This window comes from Choloepus didactylus, chromosome 2 (genome assembly GCF_015220235.1).
Source record: "Choloepus didactylus isolate mChoDid1 chromosome 2, mChoDid1.pri, whole genome shotgun sequence".
NCBI lineage: Eukaryota > Metazoa > Chordata > Mammalia > Pilosa > Megalonychidae > Choloepus > Choloepus didactylus.
Genome location: NC_051308.1, coordinates 49,518,697 through 49,540,440, shown reverse-complemented (window position 1 = coordinate 49,540,440; position 21,744 = coordinate 49,518,697). Strand labels below are relative to the sequence as shown.

The 21,744-nt window shown below is 40.0% G+C and overlaps 1 protein-coding gene across 3 annotated transcripts in view; it reads right to left on the bottom strand.

Annotated features, from left to right (window-relative positions):
- The window catches only part of KCNH1 (potassium voltage-gated channel subfamily H member 1), a 405,567-nt gene that overhangs the window by 318,067 nt on the left and 65,756 nt on the right, over positions 1 to 21,744 (bottom strand). For 2 of the 3 annotated variants that reach the window (XM_037824539.1, XM_037824535.1), the window contains exon 6: positions 10,709 to 11,182. In XM_037824539.1, coding sequence (XP_037680467.1) covers positions 10,709 to 11,182 — 474 coding nt within the window. The remainder of the gene's footprint in view (positions 1 to 10,708; positions 11,183 to 21,744) is intronic. The other variant, XM_037824541.1, reaches the window with a different exon arrangement.

The following is a 21,744-nucleotide window of genomic DNA, read 5'->3' as shown; positions in this document are numbered from 1 at the left end:
GTGAGACACCAGAAGAAAGGAGGAAACATAAAGACTGGGACTGTGTAACTTAGTGAAATCTAGAGTGTTCAACAATTGTGATAAAATGTACAAATATGTTCTTTTACGAGGAAGAACAAGCAAATGTCAACCTTGCAAGGTGTTAAAAACGGGGAGGCATTGGGGGAGGGATGCAATCAAAGTAAACTAGAGACTGTAACTAACAGAATCATTGTATTATGCTTCCCTTAATGTAACAAAGGTGATATACCAAGGTAAATGAAGAAAAGAGGAGGGGATGGGGAGGCATGTTGGACACTTGACATTGGTGGTGTTGTCTGACTCTTTACTCTACTTTGATTTAAGGTTACTTTTCCTTTTGCTACTTCCTAGCTGTCATTTTTTTTCTTCTTTCTTTTTCCTCTCTAACTTCTTTGACTCTCCCTCCTACCTTGTGGAAGAAATGTAGATGCCTATATATAGACAGTGGTGAAGGTGCTGAACACATAAATATGTGACCATACAGAGAACCATCGATTGTTTACTTAGGATGGAATGTATGTGCGTGAACAAAACCATCTTAAAAAAAATGGGTTGATGACACATAGTCACTTGATTTATGACCAAGGCTCTATTAAAATTCAGAAAATGGGAAAAAGAATAGTCTTTTCAATAAATACTGTTGGATTAATTGGATATCCATAAGAAAAAATAAACTTTGACACCCCCACCTCATATCATACTTAAAAATGAAATTGAGATGGATCATAGACCTAAATGTAAAACCTACAATGGTTCTAGAAGAAAATATAGGAAAAAATATACCAGTTTGGAGTAGGCAAAGATTTCTTAAATCCTAAAGGACACAAAAGCACTAACCATAAAAAAAAAAAAAAGCCAACAAGGTAGACTTCATCAAAATTAAGGCCTGCTGTTCATCAAAAGACGTCATTAAGAAAGTAAACTGAAAGTCATAAATTGGGATAAAATATTTGCAATGTATATATCTATCAGAGGAATTGTACCCAGAATTTATAAAGAACTACTACAAACAAGAGGAGAATAACCCAGTTTTTAAAGATGGGCAAAAGACATGAATAGACACATCACAAAATAAAAAAAATATATGAATCACAAATAGGCAAATGAAAAGGTGCTCAACACTATTAGTCATCAAGAAATGCAAATTAAAACCATGATGTGACATTACTTCACATCCTCTAGAATAGATAAAAATTAAAAAAAAAAAAAAGATTGGCAATGATGTGGGAACAGGAATTCTAATATATGACTGAGACTTGCTTAGACCAATTGAATGCAGCAGAAATTACACTGTAGGAGTTCAAAACCTTGACCACAAAAGCCCCTACAACTTCTACCCTCACTCTCTTAGAGCCCTACATAGACTCCTATGTCTCCCATGTGAAGAAGCCTGGGCCAGCCTCCTTGAAGATGAAAGATCACATGGAGAGAGAGGCCTAGCCAACAGTCAGATATTTGAGCAAAGCCAGTTTAGACCATACAGCTCCAGTTGAGTTTTCAGTTGTTAATATCTGACCCTAGGCGAGACCAGAAGAACTGCCCAGCTGAGCCAAGACCAAATTGTGGAACAGGATAATGACCAAGAAATGTTTGCTGTTTTAAAACACTAAGTTTTGGGGTGGTTTGTTACACAGCACTAGATAACTGATACAATGGAATACTACACCACAATAAAAAAAGAGAAAACTACTGATACACTCAACAACATGGATGAATCTCACAGACATTTTGTTGAGTGAAGAAGTTAAATACAAAAAAACTACATAATTAATTATCCATTTATCTGCACTTTAAGAACAGGCAAAACAACTATGATAATAGAAGCAGAATAATGGTTACTTCAGTGGGGACAGTGGGTACTGCCTGGCATAAAGCCTAAGAGAACTTTCTACGGTGCAGTAAAAATTCTACGTCTTCTAGGTTAGTGGTTATGAATGAGAACACAGTTTATAAGACATTAAGCTGTACATCTAAAATTAATGTATTTTACCACACTGAACTAAATGTATTTTACACCTCAATTTATAAAACTTTCAAAAATCTTAATTAGGGGAGATGAGCAATAACAACAAAGAATATATCAAATGATATAAATGCTACAAAAAAAAAATTGAGTAAAGGGAGAGATCATCAAGAGCCAGTATATTAGGTAAGGTGATAAGGAAATGACATTCTAATCAGGTAACAGTGAGCAGATGCCTGTATGAAGTAAGGGAGGAAGGAAGGTAGACATTTAAGGGAAGAATATTCCAAAGAGAAGCCCAAGTACCCTGAGGCTAACAAGAGGCCAAGGTGCCTGAAACAAAATAAGGCAGCCAAGGGACAAATCATGGAGTGCCCTGTAGGCTGATGAGGGTTGTTGCAATTCATTCTGAGATGAGCGGCTGCCATGCCTACTGCTGCTGACAGGTGGCATGAGATGACAACTGACCACTGATTTGGCTATGTGGAATCACCCTTGACAGAAGCAGTGACAAGGATGAAACCTGAAAGGAATACGTACAAGAAAGAGAAGAGCGGAACTACAGACAATGGGTATAGAAAACTCTTTCTAGGAGTTTTTCAGTAAAGAGGGACAGGGAAATGGGCCAGTAGCTGGGCAAAAGGGGAGCATCAGTATTGTTCTAGTTTGCTAATGCTGCCAGAATGCAAAACACCAGAGATGGATTGGCTTTTATAAAAGGGGGTTTATTTAGTTACACAGTTACAGTCTTAAGGCCATAGTGTCCAAGGTAAAACACATCGGCAATTGGGTACCTTGACTGGAGGATGGCCAATGGTGTCCGGAAAACCTCTGCTAGAATGTTACCTGGGAAGGCACGTAGCTGGTGTCTGCTCCAAAGTTCTGGTTTCAAAATGGCTTTCCCCCAGGACGTTCCTCAAAAATGTCACTCTCAGTTGCTCTTGGGATGTTTGTCCTCTCTTAGCTTCTCTGGAGCAAGTGTCTGCTTTCAACAGCCATCTTCAAACTGTCTCTCATCTGCAGCTACTCTCTCAGCTTCTCTGCATTCTTCAAATGTCCCTCTTGGCTGTAGCTCCTCTTCAAAGTATCACTCACAGCTGCACTGAGTTTCTTCTGTTTGTCAGCTCATTTACATGGCTCCAGTGATTTAATTTAGACCCACCCTGAATGGGTGGGGTAACACCTACTTGGAAATTATCCAATCAAAGTCATCACCCACAGTTGGGTGGGGCACATTTCCATGAAAACAACCTAATCCAAATGTTCCAACTTAATCCCCACTAATATGTCTGCCCCCACATGATTGCATCAAAGAATATGGCTTTTTCTGGGGGACATAATACATTCAAACTGGCACAAATATTAAATATAATATTTCCCATTTATAAAGATGGGATATATTTCCATGTTTCTGTGTAAAGAGGGAAAGCTTGGTGACACAGAAGGAAACAAGAAACAAACTTTAGAAGCTAAGTCCTCAAGTCACCTAGCAGACAAGTTAACAGATGCCGGGACTGTCTACCCACTAAAAGAGGAGGAGAGACAGAGTATATGGGATTGATGCAGGCAGAAAGTGGATTTGGATACGGGCATAAGATCTCTTTTAATTGCTCCTCTTGTCTCAGTGAATAAGAAAATGAGGGGACAGGAAAAATTGAGGAGTGGGGTATTGGAAGTTTGAGGAGAGAGGAGAGGATAAGAAAGGTTTGCCTTGCCACAGAGTGCACTGTCTGGGGAAAGGCAGGGATGGGGGTGAGTTGGGGGATGGCTTCCAAGCAGCACTGACAGTTCCTCAGCATGGTGGTAGTGGGTGGTGGTGTTCTCAGCCACATTCAGGCATTCGGAGCAGCCCAGAGGAGGCAGAGAATCAGGTCCTATCAGAAGTTTGGCCAGGCATTAGGGCTGAATGACAGAGGAATAAGAAAGTTGAGAATGTGAGTAGCTTCAGTGCAGTGGTGGAGGTGACAGCCCAACTTCAGGGAAGTGGAGATGTGTGTCATTTCCCTAATTCATTCTCACCACTGCTATCTGGGTGCACCTTCAAAAGCAAAAATCAAACCATGTCACACTCCTAGTTAAAACCCTTGATGGTTTCTTTTTCCCTCATGATAAAATTTAAGCTCCTTGGCCAGACCCTTGGATTCTTCATCACTAGATCCTGCCTCTGTCTCACACCACTTCTCCCTATCCCCCACCCCCCCCCCACACACACACACAAATACACACTGACTCTCTGCTTTAGCCAAAATGAATGCCTGGCTCCATCCTAAGAGCACACTGTCTTGCACATGCTCCTTTCTCTTCCAGCAATGCCCTCCTTACTCCTTGCCAGAGTAACACCCACCATTTCCTCCAGGAAGCCTTCTAGGATTCCCTTGCTAGGCTAAGTGCTCCCCTTTAGTATGCCATAACTCCCTAGGCTGACACTGGACCAGCACCTCTCACACTCTGTGCCACTGTCTTTAACTGTGGTCCCAATTAAACTGGGAACTCCTTGGGAGCAGGACTCTCTTAACTCTGTGTCCCTATCATCAGTCACCTACGTCAATCGGATTTCTTTAAAGAAGGAAAAACCTAATAGAAATACCAAGAAAAACTGGTGGAGAGTTCAGAGAGAAATAGAATCTTGGATGGGCCGGAAAGGAGTCTGGGAGGGAACAGATAGCATGACAGCAGAGGGGAATCAGGGGCTTTTGCTCTCAAGTCCAAAGCTATCACTAAGCTTCAGAGCATCAGGTTTTGGGTTTTGTTTTATTTTCTTTTGTTTTTCTAACTTCTGGTATCACATTTTCACAGTAGATCACTGCTTCTTGGAAGCCACTCAGGGTCAACTTCTGCTGTTAAAAACACTTCCCCCACACCACTCCTTTGCACCCACACCCACATCAAGTATGATAATGATTCAGGGGTCTGTGTGGGAAACAGCATCTACCACCCAGACTTCGATTTGAAGCCCCTATTTGATCAAGGTACATGAACTTCCAAAATTATTATTATTATTATTATCATCATTATTATTATTCAAAAGACAGAAAGAAAGAGAAAGAAAGAGAGAGAGAAAGAGAGAAAGAAAGAAAGAAAGAAAGAAAGAAAGAAAGAAAGAAAGAAAGAAAGAGAAAGAGAGAAAAAGAAAGAAAGAGAGAAAAAGAATTCTATGTTGGATTCCCCTCATAAGTGAGAGAGAAGAGATAACAAACAACCTTGCTCAGTCATGCCAGCAGGGGTCCAGGGACAGCACTGATAACATCATTGAATATCACTGAACATCACTGATCATTGAACATCATTCTCATAGCCTTGTAAGAAATGGTGCCAGCCACCAGTCACCACTGGCAAGTCGTGATCATCAAAAGAGAAACACCCCCATCAGCAGCACTTCCTGCTGCTAACAAGACACGCAAATGAAAACTGCAATGTGTCTGTGTTTTATCCTCTCTTTATCAAAATAACTTGATGGTAAAAATACTCAGCACAAACATAAGAAATAGAAATGCCAATGAAAAGAGAATGAAATAAAAGATCTATAACACAATTTAGTTTCTCCATCCATTGTGTAATCTGACATATAATATCTGTGTTATATGCTGTTGGTTTTTAATCCATGATATACCACAGGATGCTAAGACATGCCAGTCTGCATCCCAGTGTCTCACCTCCTCTTCACTCTCCAAATCTAAGGGACCCATGTGAGAAGGAAATCCAGGATAAGATCAGCTTAAATAACCAGTGCTATTCAGCAATGATTTATTTTAATTGCTATTATGAGCCATGGGATTGCCAGAATCCTGCCATGGCTGGAATCCTGGAAAAGAAAAATCCTCGCCTGGTCAATGTCATGTCCCACTAGCTTCCAGCTGGACAGGAGAGGAGTCACCTTTGTGAAAACTTAAAAGGTACCCGTCTACCCAAAAAGAAGCCACAGGTGAGGACTGACAGATGTGGGTCCAATTTGCTTTCAGCATCACTGATAAGGAAAACCTTAAAGAGCTACAAATGGTGAATTTAGAAGAGGTGAGTCCATCTGTCAGTGAGAGAAAAGCAGGGTGGGCAACCAGATCCTGAATCACTTACCACCCTCACCATCCCAGGCCTGATCAATGACCTCAGGCTAAGATTATCCAGACTGCGTACCCAAATCTCACCCCTCAGCTGTGAAAGAGGCCCACCAAAGTGAGGGCTGGTGATTCTGAAAGAGACCTGAGAAACTGAAATGCACAGCTCAGCTCACTGCCTCCAGACTCTGATGAGACAGCATGACCTGCAGGAAAAAGTACACAACTAGGAGTCTAGGGACTGAGTTACAGTTTCACAAAACAGCCGCCATTAGCAAAAGGCCCATCTGCCCCTTTCCCCTCATCTGCAGAACAGGTATAATAATACCCACTCTAGAGCCACAGAAGGTTAGAGTTGGGATGGACTAAACTCTCAGATGAGTTAAAAAAGCCAAGGAAGGTGAAATGGCTGGCATAAGGTCACACGCTTGGTAGTAGAGCCCCAACTGGGTCACAAATCACCTACTTCTCAGTTCAGTGCTGTTTCTTCAATGTCACGCAGAGTTATAACAAAGATAATCTTTGTGAAAGTACTTTGCAAAGTTAAAAGCACTAGATAAAGGGAAGGTGCTGTCAGTGCTAGAGCCTTTCATCAGCACTCCTGGGTCCTACTCTGCTATTAGGTGAGTTTCCTCTTTCAAAGTAGGTTCTGGGCAAGCACCAGCAACATTACTGGGCACTAACTGGTCATGCTGCTGTCTGAGGTTACAAAGCGAGGAACAGGGGGCTATAGAAGGAAGCTCTTTGCTTTCTCCCGGCCCCAGTGCACAAACAATTGTGCCCTCAGAGATATCACAATTGTCTCCCATCTCCCCTGCTACTCCAACGGTAACAAGCAGTGAGTTTTCCTTAGGAGAGTGAAAACATTTTGTGAGTAATAATTCCAACTTTAATCCATGAAGCACACTAGGCCAATAGTCCACTAAGTGCTTGAAAGAGACTCATTTGGCTCTTTCAAACATACCTATTCCAAGTTTTAGTTCACTCAGTTTCCAGACCTTTTGTCCTCTAACCAGTTTAACTAATGTGCAAACATATTTCCGAACAGCCTCCAAAACAGATTATCACCAACAGACTGGAGAATGACGCAAATGTAGGCCACCTACATAAGTGAAACAAGTTCAGCAAAAGAGGAACGTTTATGTGGCTTAAATCATGGAGATGGGCTATATCCACAGGACTCAATTCACAAGACAGCTGCTTTAACAACCTTGTCTTTAGCAATTTAATCCAGTTCTTTCTTGACCCAAGCCTGGGGTAAGTCTAATCCTTTCACTTCAAGAGCACCCTCTCCCAACATACACACAGAAGGGAAAGCCACCAGCACACTGTTACACTCTTATTTGGTGGTTTTCACTGGCACACAGTTCCATTGGCATAATTAGGAGGAAACCAGAGAGAATTCAGATCCATGGATTTTTAATGAGAAGTGAATAAATAATTTCTTATTTCTCCCTGTACTCTCCCAGAAAAAGAGCCTAGAGTTCTTGTGCTGTCAGAGGGAGCTGTAATCTTAGACTAGTAGCCCCACAACAAAGCATGGGGTAAGAGTGTGAAGCTGTTAAGCCATTTACCACACTTCTATTGAGGGTACTTTCTCCCAGCCTAATCTAGGTTCTACAGGTGTAGTGTCATTCATAGTCTCCACAATCTCCTCTAACCCCCACCAGTCCTCCATTCCCAGTAGTGGTGACTTTTTACCCAAAGGACTGTGTCTAGAAAACTGTTCCAGGTCTGTCACTTGGTGAGCATCTCCTCTGCTAGGCATCTTAAACTGCTCATCTTGTCATTAATGCAATTGCTTGGAGAAAACGCAGCTGCCCACCTCCCCACACCCAGTGCCCAACTTCCCCACCACATTTGGCCAAGCCAAGGAATGAGCCACTTCCATAGCAGAAGTTTCTTGGTTAGTTTTGACTCAACTGTACCCTTTGATCAGTCTTTTATCCATATATGAACAAATCTGTCACTACTAAGAAGAGTCGGAAGAGAAGGAGCACTCATTTTTACTGTGATCATATGATCGCTATGTGACCTTGAATGAGTCATTTTCCCTCTGGGTTTGTTTTCTTATTTGCATGTTAAGAGAGTTGAACGAAATGTCCTCACGGTCCTGTCAGGCTCTGACACCTAGTAGGTCTACTTGTCACCTGCTAAATGAACCCATTCCCCCTCACCTTCCTCCTCATCCCACCCCCAATCCCAAATCAGAGGTCATAGTATTGGACCTCTCATTTTTACAGTCATCTTCTAGAAGTGAGGTTAATACAGAAAAGATTTTAGGACTCTTCAGACTTTAGCCCTTGAAGTTGGCAGAGAACTCAAAAAAATCACTGCCCAAATGCGCTGCCTTCAGGCAGGTAAGGTAGTATAATCCCCAAGAGGTAGATAGGAAACTATGTCCAGAAAGGCTAAATGGTACTCAGTAGGTTCCCAGCTGTCCTAATAGGTGATACCAAGAGGAAGAGAAGCCAAATCTTCAGTAACCTCACACTGATCTCCCCCACGACACCACAATTGTTATGAAAATATACTATTTCAGGTGTCACTCAAAGCTTTAAAAGAAATTACTAAGTATAAAATTAAATCTTTAGGGAAGCAAATCATAGTTTAATATGTATATTATTATTTATGATTAAGAGACGGTAGTAAGAGCTTTAATACACAACACTTTGCCAACTAGAAAGCTAGAGAAAACTGGCATTTTTCCTATCTACCAATCTGTTTCATGAATCTAGAAATTAGAAACCATGTCAGGGCTACTCACAATTAATGACAAAGGAGTTGCAACCTAACATACACAGTACTTAGGGAGAAGCTCTCCATTTGGCCAACCTACAAGGTAATCTTGACACATTTACATACGGGTTTACAGATTTTTAATAAGAAACCTTGGAAACTGAAGAGCTGTTCTATTTATTTGCAAAATTTCAGTGCCATTGTTATAAATAGCAAATGGTTTATTTTTAAAACTCAAGTGGTTTTTTTAGTTAAATTTCATTTCCCATATGTGTATAAGGATCTCTTTTAGGTTGAGATAATTCATTTGAATTACCTAAACCCAAATGATCATATTTTCCTTATTAACACACAATTTTCTAGAAATGTGCTCACAGAGGAAAAATATCATTCCCAACATGTAGTAAAATTCGCATTTAAGTATCCCAACATTCACTTTAGGGATGATTCTGTTCTTGTAAACGATCATCTCAACTCATTTAATCAGCCTACAAAATCCATACAAGTTATCCAGAGAATTAGTCCTTGGGATTTTAAAGGATATTAAAACACACCACACAGATAAAAGGAGGGGTTGCTCCAAGGCTAAAGCATCTGAACATCCAAGCTCCCTCCTTCCAGTTGTACACTTAGAAGTATTCTGTAGAAAGAGCTACTCTTCACTGGAGAGAGAAGTGGTAGGTAGCTTGGTTCTCTCAGAGGAAGGGGCTGGTCCTCGCTCACTGCTGGTACTGATCTAAAGACAGGAGGCCATCATTATGCTACCAGTAAGACCTAAAGTCACTGGCTAAGTCTTGTTTCCCTGGCAGGGAGCAGACTGCTTCTTCCAACTATCACAAAGCTGAGTCCCACGAGTCCTTTAGCCCTGAGAGTGTGTCTTGTCTCAACTCAGCCTCCAGGTGGTTTCCTGGATTACCCACCCAGATAATGGCTCAGCTAGACAGAGACATCTGAGACCCTGTATAGTCTGAGGCAATGAGGGCCTACTGCTGAAAGAGGTTGAAAACTTGCCAGATGAACTGCCTTATCTTAATCCAGGAGTAGAAAAAAAAAGGAATAACAATTCCCATGAAACACTTAAGCTGAATAAGAATTTGACATTTACATTTGTGATGACATGACAACCTTGCCTTTTCAAAGAAGAAAATCACTTTAACAAGCCCAGTGGCCCCCTCCTGCTGTAACATGACATTCAGACAATGACTGTTTGGACATGTCCTGATTCCAACACACTTACAGGGCATTTATCTTCTTTTAATTCCTTGCATTGCACTCAAGGCTAACAATCCAATACAGTGCCATCCAATAACAATCACTAGTCCTTTTAAGTACAAATAGGCATCTGACTGCCTTAGCATATACAGGCAAGGAAGAGTATGGACAACTGAAAGCCACTGGTCACTTCCAAACTAGTTAGCAAAGAAACAACTCATTCCCACCCAACCTTTACCAAAAAAGCAAACTTGGGGGGAAATGGCATCCCTGCTGCCAGGAGTTAATTAGCTATGAAATAGCCAAAAGTTAGCAGCAGATAACAGAAAATTCCCCATAACTGCAATCATCAACTGGTAGACATTCAGCAATCATATCCTGAGTTGAAGGTTCACCAGCGCAATGGCAATGCATGTCTGCTTCTGAAGCCTCATCAATCCTGAGCCAGTGGCCTGCCTCCCCCCACCTCCACCCCCCACTGAGCCACCCAGTTATCTTGTGGAGAAGAGGGAAGCCTTTGGTCTTCCATACCTGTTCACTGACATGCATAGCCTTGGAACCTCCAAAGAACAGGAACAGCAAAGAGAGAATATCTAGCAAGCATGCTCCATTCTGGAAATCAGTCATGCTAGTTCCCACCCATTTAATTACTCTTCCGTTGACCCACATTTAATTCAACTTTAAAGACATTAAAACAAGGTCTGAGATTTGAGGGATGTACCTGACTCTCTCTCCCCTCCAGTGGTGGTGGAATCTGATCAGCAAAACCAATCTTCCCTGGATCACCCATAAAGGCACTAACCTCATCCACGTTCTCAAAAGCGTTGATGACATCATATGGCAAACAGGACAGAAGGTCAATCACAAACCATGTCTTCAGGTAATTCATACGAATGAGTTTGGGGTCAGAAATCACCTCCCCAGCTGGTCCAACAAAGGTGGTATGAAAATTCAGCACAATGTCCACCAAGAAGATGACATCCACGATGCTATCCACAACTAGCCAGGCCACGTTGTTTTGCCTGGTTTTAAAGGACACATTGTAAGGGACCAAGATGGCTGTGTAGAAGGTTAAGATCAAGATGATCCAATCCCACGTGGTCTTAAAAACACAGTAATGTAAGATGATGTGAGGGGGAGTTTTTGGTGCCTCTTGCTTGTATTGGGGAAGGATGTCTGAGCCCAGCTGCAGGACCTGTATAGAAAAACATGGCCAAGAGAAAACTAAATTAGGACTTAATTGCAAGCACCTAACTAGTCAGCATCTGTCACTAGCAAATACTCATGACACATCTGATGAACCATTAGGTATAAGAACAAGTACTAGAGGAGTATGGGAGAATGGAAGAGAACATTATAATAGAAATAAAAGTGAAAACATAAACATAATGAAACAACAACAAACTATTCTTTGGCTTACTGTGAGCAAAGCACTATTCTAAATTCTTCACATACATTTATTATCTCACTTAATTCTAAACACAACATTGTCTTCTTAGCAATTATTATACTGTAACAGGTAAGAAACGGAGGCAAAGGGTGTTATGCAATTTTATTTAACAAATATTTATTGCTCTTTGCCAGGAACTGTTCTAGGCATTGGACATACAGTAATAAATGAAACAGCAAGATTCTTGCTCTCATGGAGCTCAGTCTAGTACACAAATAATCAAGGTAATTTTGAATAGTGATAAGAACTAAATATGAGGGTTGAGGGGCACAGTGTAACTTGAGAAGTAGAGAGAGAGAATGTTTGAATTGAGACCTGAATGGCAAGAAGGAAACAGCCATTCAAAATTCTCTGGAAAAAAATTATCCTAGGCAGAAAACATAACTGGTATAACAACCCTGAGGTAGAATAATCTTGATATGTTCAAGAAGAGAAAGGCAGCCAGTGTGGCTGAAGCACATGAGTGACAGGGAGAGATGTGCTAAATGGGCTCAGAGAGAGAGCAGAGACCAGAACTTAGAGGACCTAGGGGGCCAGAGGAAGGGTTTGAATTTTATTCTCAGAACAGCTGGGTGTAACTGGAGGGTTTTAAGCAAGGTTTTGAGTTTTTTAAAAGATCCCCTTGGCTATGGTATAGATAGTGAACCAGTGCAAATTATTAGAGGAAAGAAAAGAATCAGGGAGGCTTATAAATCTGGGTAAAATGTCCTCTCCTGCCACAGGAACTTCTTTTATCCTCTAGAGGTAGAAGACCCTTTAGTGAATATAAAATAAGCTGCATATCCCTGCTCCCCCTATGGCTGAAGGTGGGCAAAGGAAAGCTAAAAATCCACACAGAGTGACCAGTGTGCATCTTTGGGGAGGGGAACAGTTTCCACCCCTCCCACCAATGCAGAGAGCTCTTCTAGGCTTGGGTTTTAATTTCTTTCCTCATGCAAAGAAACTTAACTGAGTGTGATTAAGGTGCTTGGGCCCTGTGACCTCAGGTAGGAAAGGGGTATTCTAAGAATAAAGCAAATAAAATCAACTGAATGGGACTTCCAGTTCTGGGAAGATAAGAGTAGATGTACCTTCCCCTATTCCTTCCTCTAAGGAATAAAACCCTGGACATTATATACATATATAAAACAAACATAAGAAGTGTCTGAAAGGTGGATGAAAGAAGGCAAACTGGCTAGGAATGACATGAGAGCGAGTTCCCTGGGTTTTCTTTTTTTTTTTTTTTGTAAGGGCAGCCTTGCAAGACAGAAAACTTTTAGATAGTAACTGCTCGACTGATCTACTATAATCAAACACCACAGATAAAAACTGTGACCCTGCCCTCACCCAGGCCAGCAAAAGCTGAGTGGGAAGCCTAGGCATCTACCCCCTCAAGACTGTAACAAAGCACCCCATCCTCTCCTTTCCCCTCCTACCAGGATAGAACCAGAGAAAGCCCAGTAGGGAGCCTGGACTTCCACCCTGCCCAGCAGAACTGGCACTCCCACCTCTCCCTGCTGTGGTGGTATCAGAAGAGGCCTAGTGGAGAGTCAGGACTTTCACCATCACCCAGCAATAATGAGGCCACCCAACACCACGCCATGATATCAACAGAGACCAAGGGGGAGCAGTAATGAGGCACCCATCCCCCTCCCACCCAGGGAGACATCAGCGGAGGCCTAGTGAGGAGCTGGAACTCCTACCCACACCCCGGCAGTAATGAGAAGCCCCATCTTGGTGTCAGTGGAGGTCAAATGGTTACCTAGACTTGTACCCCCACCTGCAGTAATGAGGAAGTGGTCCCCTTCTTCTGTCAGTGTTGTCAAAGGAAGCTACCTAAAATAAAAGGTTTAGACAAGATCCAGAGTCTCATAATATAATACCCAAAATGTCTAGGTTTCAATTAAAAAAATCACTCATCATACCAAAAACCAGGAAGATCTCAAATTGAATGAAAAAAAGACAATCAATATATACCAACAACAAGATGAGAGAGATGTCAGAAATATCTGGCAATGATTTTTAAATAGCCAGTATAAAAACGCCTTATAAGGAATTATGAACATGCTTGAAACAAACAAGAAAAAAAAGAGAAAGTCTCAGCCAAAAAAACAGAAAGTCTCAGCAAAAGAAACAGAAGACATAATGAAGAATCAAAAGGAAATTTTGGAACCAAATATTACAAAAATTAAAAATCCAGTGGATAGGCTCAATAGCAGAATGGAAAAAACAGAGGAAAGTGAACTTGAAGACAAAACAATAGAAATAACCTGATCTGAACAAAAGAGACAGAGAAGCATACCGCATCATCATAAAACAGTCAATCCACCAATGAGACATAGCAATCCTCATGCATATATACCAAACAGCTGCAAAATATGTGAAGCAAAACTGATAGAACTGAAAGGAAAAACAGACAAAGCTACCACATCTCCCTCTGAACAAGTGATAGAACAACTACACAGAAAACTAACCATGGTATAGAACTCAACAGCACCACCAACCAACAGGATCTAATTGACATTCAAAGAACACTCTGCTCAAAAGAGCAGAATACACATTGTTTCCAAGTGTCCACAGAACATGTACCAAGATAGAGCATATCCTTGGCCATAAAACAAAGTTCAACAAATTTAACAGAATAGAAATCACACAAAATGTGTTCTCTGATTACCACGGAATCAACTAGAAACCAATAATAAAAAGATAACAGGAAAATCTCCAAACACTTGGAAACTAAACAACACGTCAACTATTCCATGGATCAAACAGGAAGTCTCAGGAGAAATTTTAAAATACATTTAACTGAATGAAAATAAGGCAGTACTGAAAGCGAAAATTAAAACACTAAATGATTACATTAGAAAAGAGGAAAAGTCTCAAATCAATCTATACTCACACCCCAAGAACCTACCAAGACAAGAGCAGAAAGAACCCAAAGCAAGTAGAAGAAAGGAAATAATAAAGACGACAGTAGAAATCAATGAATTTGAAAACAGAAAAATACATAGAGAAAATCAGTGAAACAAAAAGCTGATTCTTTAAAAACATTAATAAAATTGACAAACCTGTAGCAAAACTGCAAAAGAAATAAGGGAGAAGATACAAATTACTAATATTAGGAATAAAACAGGGAACATCATTATAAACCCTAAAGACATCAAAAAAATAATAAAGGAATACTGTGAACAACTCTACACACATAAATTTGACAACTAAAATGAAACAGTCCTCAAAAAACACAAACTCCCACTACTCATCCAAACTGAAATAGATAATTTGAATAACTCCAAAACTATTAAGGAAATTCAAGTCATAATTTAAAACTCCCAAAAAAGAGATCTCCAAGTCCAGCTGGTTTCCACAGAGAATATTTCCAAAATTTAAAGAAGAATTAACACCAATTCGACACAAATTCTTCTAGAAAACAGAAGCAAAGAGAACACATCCCAATTCTTTGTGAAGCTAGTATTACTCTGATTCCAAAACCAAACACAGTACAAAAAAGAAAACTATAGAGCAATATCTTTCATGAATGTAGATGCAAAAATCCTTACTGAAATAGTAAATACAATTCAGCAAGATATAAAAAGAATTAAACACCAAGACCAAGTGAAGTTTATTCCAGAGATTCAAAGTGGATTCAATATTTGAAAATAATCGGTATAATCCACCATGTTAACAGGCAAATGAAGAAAAATCACATGATCATATCAATTGATGCAGAAAAAGCATTTGACAAAATTCAACACCCATTCATGTTAAAAACTCTCAGAAAAATAAGAATAGAGGGAAACTTTCTGAACTTGACAAAGAATCTACAAAAATACATACAGCTAACATTGTGCTTAATGGTAAAAGACTGAATGCTTTCCCCCTAAGACAAGGAACAAGGCAAGATACCTGCTCTCACCATTCTTATTCAGCATAATACTGGACGTTCTAGTCATTACAATAAGGCAAGAAAAGAAATAAAAGACACTCAAATCAGAAAGGAAGAACTAAAACTGCCCCTATTTTTAGGTAACATAAAACATCTCAAGGAATCAACAAAAAAACTTCTAGAACTAATACATGAGTTCAGCAAGGCCACACAATACATGAAAACATATAAAAATCATTGTATTTCTATATACTAGTCATGAATCCCCAAATTATACAACAGTATTTACAATCGCTCAAGAAAAATAAAATACTTAGGTGAAATCTAACAAAACATATACAGGAATTGTATGCTGAAAGCAATAAAATGCTGATGAAAGATAACAAAGAAAATATAGAGAGACATACTGTGTTCATAAGCTGAAAGACTCAACATACAAAGATGCCAATTCTCTCCAAATTGATATTCAGGTTTAACACATTTGCTCTCAAATTTCTGGCAAGATTTTTTTTGGAGATACAAACAAGATTATTCTAAAGTTTACATGGAAAAGCAAAGAACTAGAATAAAGTGAGAGGAATCAGTCTAGACTTAGTAATCAAGACTGTGTAGTATTGCTGGAACATAGATACAGAGATCAACGGAACAGAATAGAGAAACGAGAACTAGACCCATACAAATATTCCCAAAGATTTCTGACAATAGTGTAAAAGCAATTCAGTAAAGGAAGGATAGTACTTTCAACAACAAATGGTGCTGGAGCAAGTGGATATTCACAGGCAAAAGAAAGTAAAAAAAAGAATCTCAACCTCAGTCTCACACCACATATAAAAATTAACTCAAAAGGATCATAGGCTTAAATGTAAAATATAAAATTATAAAACTTGTAGAAAAAAAATAGAAGAAAATTCTTTGGGATCTACAGCTAATCAAAGTGTTTTCAGACTTGATACCAAAGCACAGTCCATAAAAGAAAAACCTAATAAATTGGACTTCATCAAAATTAAAAATTTTCGATGTGTGAAAGACTTTATTAAAAGGAAAAATAAGCTACTACTGGGAAAAAAATATTTTCAAACAACATATCCAACAAAGGACTAGTGCCTAGACTATATAAAGAACTCTCAAAACTCAACAGTAAAAAAAATAAAGCAATCCATTTAGAAAATGGGCAAAAGACATAGACATTTCATCCAAGAGGATATACAGATGGCAAATAAGCACATGAAAAAAATTCAGTATCATTAGCCATTAAGAAAATGCACATCACTATGAGATATCAGTATATACCTATCAGAATGGTTAAAATAAAAAATAGTGATAACACCAGATGCTAGTGAGGATGCAGATAAACTAGATCACTCATATATTGCTAGCAAGAATGTAAAATGGTACAGCCACTCTGAAAACCAGCTTAGTGGTGTCTTAAACAATCAAACCAAACATGCAACTACCACACAACCAAGCAATTCCACTCCTTGGCATTTATCCCAGAGAAATGAAGACCAAGTTCATACAAAAACCTGTATATGAATATTTATAGCAGTTTTATTCATAATAGCCAGAAACTGGAAACAACTCAGATGTATGTCAACAGATGAATAATTAAACACAGTGGTAGAATACTACTCAGCAATAAAAAGGTATGAACTAATGATACATGCAACAACCTGGATGAATCTCCAGAGACTAAAAACTTTAATCCCAAAAGTTTATACACTGTATGATGCTATTTATATATCACTCTTGAAATAACAAAGCTATAGACAGGAGGAACACATTAGTGGTTGCCAGAGCTTAAAGAGGGGGTGAGGGAAGGAGGGAAGTGGACGCGGCTATAAGAAGACAACATGAGAAATACTTGGGGTGACAGAAATGTTATATATCTTGACTGATTCAATGTCAATATCCTGGTTGTAATATTGTATTACAATTTTGTAGGATGTTACCAGTGAGGGGAACTGGGTAAAAGGTACATGGGATGTCTTTATATTATTTGTTACAACTGCATGTGAATCTTTAATTATCTCAAAATTAAAAGTTTAATTATAAAAATTCAACAGAATGTAGATAATTTATGTACATTTGTGAGGATGTAGTTCTGGGCATTAAGCTAAGGAATAAACAAGGGGAAAGGGAAGTGGTTTATTTGGGGGGTTATTGTATTGTTTGCAAGATACAGTCTGGGTGATAAAACTATTTAGCAAGAACTCAAAAGAATCAACAAATAAGCAGCCACCTGATGATTGCAAACCATAGCCACCGGTTCTTGACATCAAACCCTAAGGAAGAAATGCTCTTTCAAAGAAAAATGGCCATTCCAGTCATAGTGTGATAAAATTCATAATCATTTCTAAGTAGATTTCCTATCCTGATGCTTTCCAGGACACTACTACCTGCCCAAGTGAGGTCCGAGTCAATAGTTTCTTCATATCTCCCTAAAATGCCAGGTTGGCCACAGACTTCCCTGCTACTATTACTCTGTGTGTTCAAAGTGTGTTGACAGAGACCCTAGGCTAGACAGCAAGAGTTGTTGAGTATTTGTCTTCAATTTCTCTCTTCTTTTCTGAGGGATGGGGCCTTTTACATTTAAACCATAGGGTATCTGCATTATGGAAGTAGATTTTGATGCTAGGACATCTGATGGGATAAATGTGACACATTCTCTTTCCAAGTCTTTATACTAAAGGCCATGCTTTTATAGTCCAACTTGAGATCCTACACATTTCACATACATTAACTATTTACCAGTTATTACAACACCATATAAAATGAAAGATAGAAATTCCACAGAGTTCTTTATTACAGAAAATCAATATCCTTAAGAAAAATTCCCTGACCAAAAGAGTACTGTTGCATCCAAATATCTGGCTCCAATAGTCTTTTCAGAGTACAGTGACAAACGACTAATTATTCATGTTCGTCAGAAAGATTCCCATGAGGTTAACCCACCATCCTTCTCCAAAGTTTGTGTGGCAACAGATTGAAGCTAGGAAGAATGGTAACTGCATCACTCTGATGAGCTCCTCGACTGGCACCCTCAAGAGAAAAACCTTTCTCAGGATCATTCAGTACATTGTTATCTGGAAAGGCATTAGTATCCTCAAAAGGGAGGAAGTCTGTGGGAGCAGAGTCAAAACAGACGGAAAGAGACATCTTGCAACCATAAGATGTCTGCCCTATGTCAGGTGCTCAGTGACACTTCAAGAGCTTTGCAGAGCAACTGAGCTTCACCAGGCATGAAGATCAGGTGTTCCTGGAGAACGACCTGGTATATTGGCCCTGGTGACCACAGGACAGTTCTCTTTCCCACCTCACCTTACTGTGCTTATTGGTATGAGCATGTGCTTCTACTTTCCTCCATTTGATTAGTCTTGTTACAACAGAAGCTTCCAAGGGTAGAGAACTGGCAGCCCTTTCAGAATGCACTTAATAAAAGTGTACTTGTGTCTTTCCTAATCCCCCATCAGTCTTGGAGCTACCAAAGGCAGATACTCCATCTCCCACTGTAATAACACTAGTTCACACTCTCTCCACCCTTCCCTTGACAACATCCAATCTCAGGCTTTGCCAACAGGCAGTGCTCATTGCAGGCCATTATTGATTGGGCCAAAGAATGCTCATCTTGAAGACTGATTCTGGAGGAAAATAGAGTTAGGGTTTTTCCCTAGATGAAGAACAGGAAAATGAGACTGACTAATCTAATCATTTCTCTAGCACTTTCACTTCCAAACTCCTCTACTATATTTTTGAATCCTTATAATCACCCTGTGAAGAATTCCTGCAGATGGTAAAATGGAGGCTCAAAAAGATAAAAGTGACTCACTCTGAGTCATACAAGGGATAAATAAGCAAAAAAGCTGAGAGTAAGAGCCAGACTTCCAGCCCCAAGCCTCCGGGTCTTTTCACTAATCCATTTGTACAGTCTGAAATATCTTTCACAGCACACTGACAAACAGCACATCTTACACCAACATCATGAGATGGGAAGAATGGCATTTTACTTATTTTACAGTTTGGGAAAATAGACCCAGAAAGTGAATGGTTTCCTCAAAACCAGATTGCAGATGGCAAAACAGAACCTTAAACCCAAGTCCAGTTTCCTAGTTCAACGCTGTTGCTCTATTGTATTCTGACTCTTGATAAATTACTGCTTTTCTACAGGACCTTAATGATCACAACATGTCATCCTGTCATCTTACAAAAACATCTCCCGCTGTGGACCTTCTCCAGGGCTTCCCAATTAAAATCCCAAACCAGCCACATTGGCCATGGCCTGTCCCCCCTAAGAGTAACTCCTCCAGTCCCTGAACCACACCTAACTAGATTAAGAAAGAAGCAAGACCAAACTACATTAACTCTAAACTTTTTTTTGTCAAGTGAATGTCACGATGCAAAGTAATTTTTGATGAGGTGGATCAGAAATCATAATAGCTTACTCTAAGCTCTTAAATTCTGATCTCTGTTATGCCTCATTCTTAGCCCAAGTTTTTGTCTTATGAATCAATGAAAAAAAAGAGAACCAGAAAGAGGTTTCTGCATCTTCCAATGGCCACATATCTACAAATCAGCCTATATCCTCGCCCATCTACCTCATTCCCGCTTCCCTTTTAATACTGCCCTCCTCCTACTGAAGGCCAATTCCTCCCATGTGCTCTGAACCTCATCCTTCTCCCACTTCCTCATGTACTTTACCTCCCCAATTATTACCTCTCTTTTCTCCCCATCAACCTCTCCTTGGACACGGGATGATTCCATCATCATCTATAAACATCAATCAACTCCCTCTCTCGCTACAGCTCCTTTTGCTTTTCCCCTTTATAGCTAGATATTTTTAAAAAGTAGTCTAAACACAATGTCTCTACTTTCTCCTCTCCAATAACCCTCAACACACCCTAATGTGCCGCCACTCTCTAATGAAATAGCTGTTTTCAAGGCCACAAACAATCTCAGTATTGCTGAAAATGAAGGACTCTTGCATCCTTTTCTAGTTCATCCTCTCAGCAGCATTTGACAGCATCAGCACCTCCTCCTTGAACCAATCTCCTTGCTTGGCTCTCTTAGCGTTGCTCTCTCCTGATGTGGTACCAAAAATGTGTGCCACTCAGATCTCTCTTCAAGAGAAACTGCTGTGGGAGCAGAGATGACTATCAGCCTCCAGCTGTACTCCTTACACTGTGGTAGTCATTCTGAGGTCCTGATTCCTCTGGCTTGTTCCCAGACAATGACTGAATATGGTGAAGGTATAGAGCTAAGCTATTTCTGACCAGTGCAGTACTTCTCTAATGGACGTTCTTTGCTCAGAGACTCTCCATTTACCTGACCAAGATTTTCTCATAACTTCACTGCAGTCTGAAGCTCTTTCTACCCAATCCTCCTTCCTTCTTTTTCCTTTCACAGATGTCAGACCTTCATGGGAGCCTGAAGACTTTCAGTGCCTACTCCTGCTCTCTTCCCTTTTATCCTTCCCAGGCATTTTCCCCAAAGTGTTTCTTACATGTCTAATTCTGTTTTGGTCTCTGCTTTGTGGAGGGCCTAAAGCAACACACCTGCTTCTTTTGCTGCTCTTCCTCAGTCTCTTGGTTGGCTCCTCCTCCTCTCCCCAATGATCGGGGTTGATCCTGAGCCACCTTCTTCTTTAATACTCTCTCCTCAAGGGGTCTCATTCAATCCAGTGATTTAAATACCATTTGTATGCTGATAATTTATGTCCTCAGCCCATACTGATCCTCTGCTCCAGACTTCAACACATCTCCCAATCTAACTGCTTACTATCATACCCACTTCAGTGTCTCAATTGCATTTAAAATTTAATATTCCAAAACTGAACTCTTATTTTCTACACGACTAACCTATTCCTCCTCATCTCTCCCATCTTATTAAAAGGCATGACCTAATCCCTTATCCTCTAGAACCAATCCATCAGGGAGTTCTGTTGCTTCTACATCCCAATTATAACTCGGGATCCATTCACTATTTTCTAACTCACCTCGACAGCTCTAGTACAATGTACCCATGGCAATAGCATCCTAAACACTCATACGCCATACAGCAACTTGTATCAGATCAAGACACTTCCATGATCTAAACTGTCCAACTCTTTACATGGAACTTCAAATAAGCTCTATCTACATATTTACTGTGCTCTACCTATTTTTCCAACCTCATGTAAGCCCTTCCCCACCTCACTGGTCACACTTCACCACACTGGTTTTCTTTGAGTTCTGCAAAAACACCAAAACTCATTTCCCACCTTGGAGCTCAAATGCTTCTCTCCTACCCTTCACACGGATGGTCTTTCTCAATATTCAGGTCTCAGCATAAATGTCATCTTACCCTAGAGGCATTCCCCACCCCCTCCCTTTCTCTACTACTTTCTAGCATATCACCAAGTTTGTCCCTTTAATAGCACTCATCAGGAACTGTAATGGTACATGTTTTGTTT